Genomic DNA, 10,385 nt, shown 5'->3' on the forward strand with positions numbered 1-10,385 from the left:
CCCGCACTGCGGCAGCCACCGCGAGCTCGGAGCACACCAATAATTACTACAAAGGAAAACCAACCACAGCGGCGGGGATTGGGTGGCGAGACACAGGGACACAGCTTCTTTCGGTCCATGCCCGTACGGGCCAGGCTGCTGGCTGTGTGCTCAGAGTGCCCCCCCCCCCTACCCCCATCCGTCGGGCGGCGCCGCGTGGAGTGGACTGTGGACCCAAGCCGACGGGCGTGGCGCCACACCCCGTCCCGCCAGCAGCCCAGCACCACGCCGCGCCCAGGACGCGCGCGGCCGGGCCGGAGGGAGGCGGGGTGCCTCCTGGAGACGCCCAGCTCAGCTCGGCTGCGGTTGAGCAGGACGAGGAAGTCGTGAGCAGCGAGACGAGCGTAGTGGAAAGCATTTCTGTGCGCCGGCGGCCTCGGGATGATGGCGACGCGGCAAGTGGCAGCGGCGCAACATACAATACGAGCGGGTTTTCTCATGCCTGGCGTCTTTTGAGTTGCGCGCGGCGCCGTCAAGCAGAAGAAGTGTCCCGCTGAGGCCTGCGCTGCCTAGGCAGGGAGCTTCCTCTCCAGAAATGAAAGTTTTCATAAAACAAAAATCCGCAGTGACAATTTCGTGAAAAGCTTGCGGATATTCTCGGAATTTTATTTGGAACTTTGAGGTTGTCTATTGAAAAATTCCAGAGTTTACACCTCCACTCGAAACACTCACTGCAGCAATCGACAGAGAGAAACTGGAACTCAGCAAGGGACGTCGTGCCGCAGCTGGCGTGGGACGACCGGCGCGGGCCTCCACAACCTAACTCGCTGATAACAATCTACCGCGCTTACTCTCTGTACCGCCCTTGGATTCGATCTCTCGGTCGCTTTACTCGCTCTCTAAGGCTGCTCGAGGTTTTTTCGGCACAATAATAAGGCGAAAACACGCTCCACTGCACGCGCATGGGTGCTTCTTGCTGGCGTCCCGGTCTCTGGAGAGGATAACAAATACTTTGTCGCCCGCACCCTTGAAAAACTATCAGCCGATAAATGCGACGGTTTCGATTTATTTCTTCTTTTTTGCGCACCCTCTCCCTCCGCCTCCCGCAGCAGCGCAGGCGGCGGTAGTTCTGCGCCCTTTCACCCATGGCCTCAGCCGCACTGCTCGCATGGGCCGCGGTCGCAGCGCGTGCTTGCCCCCTGCTGGACCCCGTGCCGTCCACAGCCAGCCAGACCACAGCGCGTGGGCGGCGCGAGGCGGGAGGGAGCGGGCGCACCAGAGTCAGCAGCGGAGGCCTGAGCAGTGGGCGAGTGGCGAGTCCACATCACCATGCCGGGGCACCATGAGGAGGGGGGTATCATTGCAGGGCACAGTGCGTCGTTTTGTACTTGACTTGACTTGACTAACCACGAGGCCTCCGGGTCGCGGCAAAAAGTTCCACCAAACACAAAAACACCGCACGCCCGCGGATTTGGAATCGCGCACACGTACACACGCTCAAATTACTCGGTTTCAAAACCAAAATTGTTTACACACAACGAGCCGAGCAGAAGCAGCAGTAGCAGCGGCAGCAGAAGCAGCAGCGTGGTGCAGTGGTTGGCAGAGGGCGCAGTGCTGGGTAGGCAACCCGCCGGCACTCCAGTCGTGCGGGTGGCCCAGCCCGGCCCGCGCCGCGGGTCAAAGCCCTCTGCCGTGCGGAGGCAGCAGGCGCGCCCCGCGGCCCGCGCGCCTCCACACCATCAATGCTGCATGTATGCCGGCCGGCCCGTCTCGTTGCAGTGCATTTTGCATGGTACGTATCGTACCGTACCGTACGGTACGTATCGTGAGCGCTCGGGCGGCGGCCCCTCTCCGCCGTGGCGGGTGGCTGGCGCGGTTGTCGTGCTGCATCTTGCATGAGGGGAGGAGGAGAGGTGCATGATCCTCGTTGGCGTGTGGCGTGCGCCCGGCGGGCGCGGCGCTCGGGGTGCATCTCCTTACCGGTCGCGTGCGGGCGTGCCGGTGAGGTCAGCACGGCCGGACGGACGGACGGACGGACGGACGGACGGACGGACGGACGACACGCCGACTGAGAGAACATCCCCACAGGGCCGCTATAAAGCGACAAAGTCGCAGCAGGGAATCGATACACCAGGTGAAAAGGGAGAAGGGATAGGTGCAGGGGGCCGAGGACTGACCCACCCGGAAACTGGGCGTTAGTATCACCGCCCAGGATGAGAGCGAGTGAGGGCTTGGTGGTGCGTGGTGGCAACGGAACCGCCCGCCACTCCGCTCCTCCAGCAAGAGGAAACAACATGAGAGATTGTGCCGCTGGCTGCGCATGTCGCCATTCTCGACTCGGTGGAAGCAGCTCTCCACGGAGCGGACCTCTCCTTTGCAGAGAAGAGGGTTGGGAGAGCGGTCGCGGGGGTGGGGGGCGGCGCGAGGCGGGGAGGGCGGGGAGAGCGGGGAGTCTGGATCCATGCCGGGCCACGCCTGGCCCCGCCGGGGCGGGCGCCGTGGACTTCCGGAGGGCCGGGGGGATGTCTGGGGTGGAGGGAGGAGGGGCAGGCAGGGGTGCTCCGGACTGGCACTCGGCAATAGAGCATTCCACAAAGCAGCCCGGGTTAAGGGGGGAGGGGGTTAAGGATACGCGGGAGCGGTGGGACGGCGGGAAGGGGTGGTGGCAACGGGCAGAACACCGGGCCGACCCCGTGGCTCCTTCGCGGTCCGAGGCTGGTACCCTGGCCCACGAACGCACCGTGCACACACACGGACAGGCTCTGCTGCGAGCACCGGGTAGCTGGCGACTCCAAAGCAGACGCCGACAGCGAAGAGGAACAGGTCGCCGACCTCAGCTTGCACACTATCGGCGTCCTCGTACCTTGGCGCTTGGCGGAGAGGTTGATGTCACTCGCCGCCTGCTCACTGCACTTGCTCGCGCTGGCTGGCACGCGCGCGGCACACTCCGCGGCTCCGCTCGGCGCGGCACGGCTCGACGAGGACGACGACGACGGCGCGACGGAGACCGGGGAGCGGGATCGAAGCGCTCGACTGACTCGCCTCGCTCCGCTCTGGGCGGCCACTCCTGACTGACTGACTCACTCACTCTCTCACTCACCGGCACCGCCGGGCCCAGCGCCGCCACGCCCCGCCGCGCCCCGACCCGCCGCTCCGCTCCGCGTCAGGCGCGGGCGGCCCGCCGCCGGCCCCGCCGCCGGCCCCGCCATCGCGGACTGCTGGCCGTCACGTCCAGCCGCGGTGCGCAGGGAGAGGAAGACAACAACAGCGCCTATCGGGCGGAGAAGCGTCATCGCGGGGCTTTACCCGCCGTGGACGGCCGCGTCATCCACCTCACCATCCGGCCCCGCCCCGCTCCGCCCCGCCTCCAGCCGCTCTCCAGACCCGCGCGCGGCTCCACCCGCTCCGCGCCGGCCGCGACTAATGCATAGCAAGCAGGTCCAGCGGCGCCCGAAGGGAGCGAGAGAGAAAGAGCGAGGGCGGTCGACGAGGCGGGGTGAGTGAGCGAGAGAGAGAGAGAGAGGTGGGTGCGATATTCGACGGGGCCTCGTGCCTTGTCTCCTTTCATCAAACTTACTCACCCAAACATCGCCGGCCGCCCCGCCCTCACAATGGGCAGCCAGCCCAGCCAGCGAGTCGCCAAAGGGACCGCGGCCACCGCGCGGGGCGGACGGTTGAGAAAGTGCAGGCAGAGGAGGCAGGCGATAGGATGGGGAGGGAATTCCATTTTCTTAACTTTTCCATTTTGTGCCGAGGCGCGGCGGGCTTGCGCCGCCGCCGGCGGGCCGGTCGCTGCCCGATATTATTCAAGGAGCGAAATCCCATTTGAAGCTTGCGGATTAATTTAATAATCCTTTAACTACTGTCCGGCAAGTCCGGGGCCGGGGCCCCCCGGGCAGCTCCTGGGGGTGTTGCGTCCGAGGGGCGTTAATCGTTAATGGCACACTTTAGCGCTAAAGACCTCTGTGCTGCGCAGATAAGCCCGGGGAGGCCGGTCGGTCTGCAGCTCTGCCATCGCGGCCGTGGAAGACTACTTGCGCGCGGAGCGTGTGTGTGGGAAACACGGCCGTGAAGGGGGTCGGCCCAGGCGGGTCCCCAGGTCATCACCCTCGCTGAATATAACAATGAGAAGGGGAAGGATGGTGGGGAGGAGGGATTCATTTCCCGGTCCATGCCCCTGTTTTGAATTGTGCAGCAGAAAAAGGAGTAAAGGGAAGAGAAGAAAGGAAAAAGGGGTATCTGCTGGTGCTTCGTCGCCATGTCCTTATTATGTGACGGTTCGGACAGGTGTCTGAGAAAAAGGTGGGGAAGAAGGGGGAGTGGTGCTTGAGGACGGTGACGGGGTATGGAGGGGGCATAAACAGATTAAAGGATCGAGTCCTGTGACCTCTTAAAGCAGCGCGACGCCTGGGAGGGGGACGGGAGGGAGGTCGGAGCGGGAGGGGGAGGGGTTGGGCAGAAGGTATTGATTGGGTGTTCGGTGGGGGAAGAACTCTCGCCGGCCGACAGGGAGGGACAGCATACATTGATAACACTCGTTACATGCCTTGTTCGACGAGCCACCAATAATCGACCAGGCTGGGGTGCGCTGTAGGGTGAATGTGTTAGTAGGTGGATAGATATATAGATAGATAGCTAAGTAGCTAGCTAGATAGCTACTAGCTAACTAGATAGCTACTAGCTAGCTAGATAGCTACTAGCTAGCTAGATAGCTACTAGCTAGCTAGATAGCTACTAGCTAGGTAGATGCGTCGTGTGAGAGATAAGATGGAGCTCGGGATGTGACTTGACTTGTGCCCACTACCCAAAGCCTGTCATTGATACATGGATAGATGGATAGCTTGGCTCGGGTCATCGTCATGGTGTGCGTCTCGCGATTTTCGGGAAGGGCGGGGGGAGGAACGGGGGTGCAAAAAAGGGGCTGTCCAAAGATAGCAGAGTCATGCTCGCTCAAGGCTGCGGCGTGGAGACGCTTTCAGACAGAGACAGGGGAGAGAGAGAGCGAGAGACAGAGAGAGAGAGAGAGAGAGAGAGAGAGAGAGAGAGAGAGAGAGGTGGGGGAGGGGAAAGGGCTGAGGGGGAAGAAGCAACTGGCCACAAAAAATAATAATAAAGGAGAAACAAAAAGTTGCTGTCTCTCTCGGTAAGAGGGGCCATTGGTGTTCCATGACACTGGCCAGGTGGCGTCGCAGCGGCAGATGGCAGCCAGGTACCCAGGGGAGGGGAGGTAAAGGAGGGACAGAGGGGGGGGGGTATATACTGTAGCGTCCTACAGGGACGAAAGGACAGTTGTCTGCAATAGCGTACTGCAGGGCTTCAGCTTGCCTCGCTCGGGAGGTTTGGAGGGGCCGAAGTGAGGGTGCGGGGTGGGGGTTGGGAGATGAGTAGGCGGAGGGGGAGGGGGAGGGGGAGGGAGGAGCTGTTCGTGAGGGAAGGGAGAGCCCCCTCCCCCCTCCCCCCCCCTGCATGTCCTCATCTACCGGCGCATTTGAATTAATTAATTGAACGACTGCCGATACCGTTGAATGGCGGACCTCGGTGGGGGAGAGGGTGGGGGGCGATCGCTGTCCTCCACAGGGCGGGGGCGGTGACGCGGAGGCAGTGACGCGGAGGCGGGCGCGGCTGCGGTTGGACTGGACGGACGCGGACGCGATCTCTACCCTTGTCTGCTTGAGCATGATGGCTAAATAATGACGAAAACAACATCCCAGGCTCGGAGATGCGGACGGACTACACTGTAAAATTGGGCGTTCCGTGAGGACGCGCCTTATTGGCGTTTGATGGGAGGACGCATTAGTCGCTTGCACCCAAAAATTACGCGCCCTTTGTCGTTCGGTGTGAGGACGCCCTAGGGAGGCGTTCTACCAGAGCACACCTTCGACGTTCTCTCATAGCACACCGTGGGCAAAACGCATGGCATTGACCACGTGAACTTGCACGAGCTGTTTCTCCAAAGACCCTTTTCGCTACACGGGGAGGGGTGTGCTGGGCCGGCACACCCTGAGCTGCAGCAGCGCCTAAGCAACTGGCCGGGGTGTGCTGCTGCTACACATCTTGAGCCTGCGCGTCCACGTGGTCAAGGCCATGCTTTTTACCCAAGGTGTGTTATGAGAGAACGCCAAAAGCGTGCTCTGGAGAACGCCTAAGGCGTCCTCCCACCAAACGACATAAGGCGCATAACTTTTGGGTTCAAGCGACCAAGGCGGTCTCTCACAGAACACCTGGATTTTACAGTGTAAGCAGGGCGTCCTAGAACTACGCCCTGCACAGGCTGCTCCGTGATGCTCATCTTCCCCAGTGCTTCTCGTAGAGTAGGCGGAACCTGCTGCTTTCCCTGATTGAAGAGGGTGGCGCATGACTCACGCGGCGTCACTTACTCCCCTCTGGCCGAGGCCCTGCGCCTGCTTCAGCTCGCCCCGCTCTACCCTTGTGTCGCCCCCCCCCCTCCCCAACCCTCCACCAGTAGCCCTTCCTCCCTGCTCGCGCCGCGCGCATTCGCCCCGCCCCGCCTCAGGTGACAAATCTCGACCGGATACTGAAAGTAGGTCATCCTCTTAATACCGCCCCCGCCCGCTTGCTAGCTCGCCCCGTCCGGGCTGGCCGGCGGGGGCGGCGGGTACCCTCCGTCCAGCGCGCTGCAGCGGGGTCCGGAGGCACTCATGTGGAACAGCCAGGATGAGTCCACGGCCGCGCCAGCCACGCCGACGCACGCGGAAGATTTGTTGTTTTGCTTGCAAACGCGTTCGCGTCCATTTCCTCCACGGGCATTGCAGGAATATGAAAAGGGAACGGCGGCGGCGCCTCGCGCCACGGATCCCAAACATTCTTTGCTTTCTTTGCAAACGAATTATTATTACTGTGATCATTATCATGTCCCCCCGCGTTCCTCTCTGGCGGCTAGGAAGAAAATTAGTATGAGAAAGGAGGGGGAAACAGGAAAGGTGCAACAAAAGGGACCGAGGGGCTGTATAGCCCGGGCCCGTCACGCAACGGGGCCGAGGTCGCCTCGCGACTTGGCCGCGGCCCCGGGGCCCTTCACGGCTCATTCGGACGAAGAGTACACTTTGGTGGTGCACGGCGCCGGCAGCCGCGCCAGCCGCGCCAGCAGGACGTCGATAATACAAACAGGCGCCAAACGCACCGGGGCTGCAGCCGCCTCGGCAGCCGCGCACGCCCGTGCCGTCCCGTCTCGAGGCCGGCCCACGAGGCGTACCGGGTGTGTGTGTCGGAGCCGAGCGATCAACCCAGTAGTCCAGTAGTGTCGCGGGCTAGTTTGCCTTATTCCCGCCACCCACGAGCCGCCGCCGTGGTACATTACATTTACTTTGATCACGGCCTTCTCAGAAACAGATTTCCGCGAGGGGGCAATAACTCCGGCAATCATGTGTACACCTGTCTGGGAATCATCAGGATAAAAATTGATCAAAATCAATAGAAATCGATTAGAATAAGCGGGAAACTAGAGAAATAAGGTCAAATCATTCGAAATAAGCGTTTTGTACCACTAAAACCCCCCGAAAAACCTATGTAATAATTATAAGCGGACGGGAATCGCCGGGAATCAAGAATTTCGGGAATCATGTGTACACTTCAAAAGGGAGTTATTGCCCCCTCGGATTTCCGGGAAGTGCCGAAGTGCCACCGAAGCGAAGTCATTAATTATTGTGTTTGGCCTGTCCTGGCCTCTGCAGCGTGTCGTGTCGTGCACTCACCGGTGAAGGCGTGGTGCGGGTTGTCGATGATCCTGATCTGCCGGTCGGGGAGCACGGGCTCGCCGAGCGAGCCGCCGATGTCGGCGGGCAGCAGCCAGCGGGACTGGGCCTCCTCGGCGGAGGACCTGGGGAAGTAGAGCGGCAGCAGCACCTCGTAGATGCTGAGGTCCACGTTGTCCACGGCCAGCACCACGGCGTCGAGCTGCGAGTAGCTGGGCAGCTCCAGGTGCCGCCGGAGCGTGCCTGCGGAGCGCGCAAGAAGGGCGTCATCACGCTGAACCGGGGCGGAGCAACGAGAAGAAGAGAGACGGCGTGTACTCACGTAGGGCTATGTGCGCCCCCCGGTCTGGAGGGTAGTTTCTCCGCACCGAGTTGATGACGCAGAGGCCCAGTGACTGCAGGTTCAGTTCCTTCGCCTTCTGCAGTACGTTTCTGGAAGGTGAAGAAGGCACAGGTAGTGGTGAACTTAATTGTGCAGATGCAGCTAGCGGTGAACACCCAGGAAACACTTTCTTTGTGGGAGCGAAATCATGATTTCTATAACTAATCACGATATATTTAGCCTAGCCTAGGCAAAATTTGTTCAACGTGCCGAAAGTTTCGTTGTTTTACACGTGGGAGCAATTACTCTGAGAATCATGTGTACACACCGGCCCGGGAATCACCGGGAATCAGCGAGAATCAATGAGAATCGCGACGGAAACCAACGGAAATCAATGAGAATCACGACGGGAATCAATGGGAATCGACGGGAAATCATGTGTACTGTGTACACTTGAATTCGGAGTTATTGCCCCCCCCCCCCCCCCCGTTTTGCATAAGTGGTTTCATCAACCCCAAAAACTGCCCCTGGTTTCTGGCACAAAATTTTCTTTGCGGTAAATTAAATTTTCCTTTCTCCAAAGAAACGGTTTTCTGGGTGCAGTCGCGTCGCCTGCCCGGCCCTTTATTACCTGTAACACATGTGCAGCGAGTTCTCCGCCGCCGTCTGGTACTTGATGTTGTACTTGGGCCCCACGGTGTGGATGATGAACCTGGCCGGCAGGTTGTGCCCCTGTGTCACCCGCACTCCGCCGGTCCGACACTCTGTCAAAATAAAATTAAAAGTTTGAGAAGAGGAGTCTCACATTGTAACGTTAATTATATGTTTTAGAAAACGTTATTTAGGTGTGCACGCCGCGACCTGGCCCGCCGTGCGGCGCGACCAACTGTCAAACAGATAACGAGTCACTGACGCGCGGAGCCCTCGGCGTGAAAACACACACGGCAAGACAACATCGGGGAGGTGCTGTGCGTGGCGGGGCGTGGCGGAGGTGCGGGGCGCTTCAAATGGCGCGCAGCTCCGACGAGGACGAGCACAGGACGGACGGACAGACGCACCTATGACCTCGTTGATGATCTCGTCCCGCAGCCCGCGGCCCGCCCGCTGGTGGATGCGGTCGCTGTGCGGAGTCCTCTCGGACATGGACTCGTTGGTGCTGTGCACGATGGCGTCCAGGCTCAGCTCTGATATGTCTCCGTTCCTATTTAGACGGAAGAAAACACAAAAGCGAATGAAAACACACGAATATCAGTTTTCATAGTTTTGTCCTGTATTTTCGTCTGTACTCGTTTTAATTTCCCTTTGATGCGCGCGGCCGCCCTTTTCAACAACAACAACAACAAAGTCATCGCAGCCAGCACTTTGGCGGGAGGAGGACGTGGAAGAAAAAGAGTATGACAAAAAACGAACCAGCTCGAATGACAAGATCAATTTGAGCCGGAGGGGGTGGGGGGCAGAGTCGGGGGTCGAGGAAAGGGCTTGAGGGATGGGAGGCGGCGCGGTGGCCGGCCACTCCGGCATTCCCTTTGTGCAGCGCTGGCCGGGCACGCCACGGCCACTCTGTGGGGACGGACGGGACGGACGCTCGCCTCTCCTCCGTCCCGTCCACCACCGAGAAGACGGCGACCGAGTGAAATATACGGGAGGACGAGGGCGGCAAAGCGGTGCGCGACAGGCAGGCCCACCGGGCCCACCACACACACGGCGCGGCGGGGCCGAGCCGATATCGCGCGGGCGGATAAGAAACGACAGGCAGAGAGGTGATAGCGGGCGACCCGTCAAAGTCAGACTTCCTCTCCATTTACGAAACCAACATCAATTTTATTACAGTTTTCGGCGTAGCTAAATTTCTTCCGTCTTTTCGTATATCGCCAAATATTGGCAACCGTTACAACGTTTCGTTTTTCTTCTCCGTTAGACACTCTGTAAGCCAAAATTATTACAGCCAGTTCGTTGGAAATAGTTCAGCCAGCAGTTAGGGGACAGTCACAATTCTAGTTTGACGCACGAAATGTGGTCCGTCCCCAACTCACCCACGCTATCGCCTGGGCTATCGCGCTGCTCACCTAAGCCCTGCGTCCCCACCCACATGGCTGAGGCCGGGCTGGCCGGCCCTGCGCCGCACACGCCCTGTCCCCCCAACTACATTACTGGGCTACAATTGGGCGCCCAGCCCCGGAGCCGTCCCAGCCCGGCCCGGCCCCAGCTGGGAGGGTTGAGGGTTTGGGAGGAGGGCGGCCCCGGGCAACCCTTTGGCTGCACCGCTATCGCTCCCCCACAGGCCCGGCCGGCTGGTCCCAGCCTCCTGGGCGGCCCTCCTGGACCAGATCCACCCCACCCTCCGGGCTCGGTGGCCACACGGGTGGGGCGGG

The 10,385-nt window shown here is 60.6% G+C and overlaps 1 protein-coding gene across 3 annotated transcripts in view; it reads right to left on the reverse strand.

Annotated features, from left to right (window-relative positions):
- The window catches only part of LOC113208168 (protein GDAP2 homolog), a 69,361-nt gene that overhangs the window by 32,507 nt on the left and 26,469 nt on the right, over window positions 1-10,385 (reverse strand). For all 3 annotated transcript variants that reach the window (XM_026425049.2, XM_052265741.1, XM_052265740.1), the window contains 4 exons: window positions 9,072-9,214; window positions 8,645-8,777; window positions 8,014-8,123; window positions 7,692-7,934 (listed from right to left, as the gene is read on the reverse strand). In XM_026425049.2, the coding sequence (XP_026280834.1) occupies window positions 7,692-7,934; window positions 8,014-8,123; window positions 8,645-8,777; window positions 9,072-9,214 (629 nt within the window). The remainder of the gene's footprint in view (window positions 1-7,691; window positions 7,935-8,013; window positions 8,124-8,644; window positions 8,778-9,071; window positions 9,215-10,385) is intronic.

The sequence above is a fragment of the Frankliniella occidentalis genome, unplaced genomic scaffold (genome assembly GCF_000697945.3).
Source record: "Frankliniella occidentalis isolate FOCC.00 unplaced genomic scaffold, Focc_3.1 Scaffold30, whole genome shotgun sequence".
Classification (NCBI taxonomy): Eukaryota; Metazoa; Arthropoda; class Insecta; order Thysanoptera; family Thripidae; genus Frankliniella; species Frankliniella occidentalis.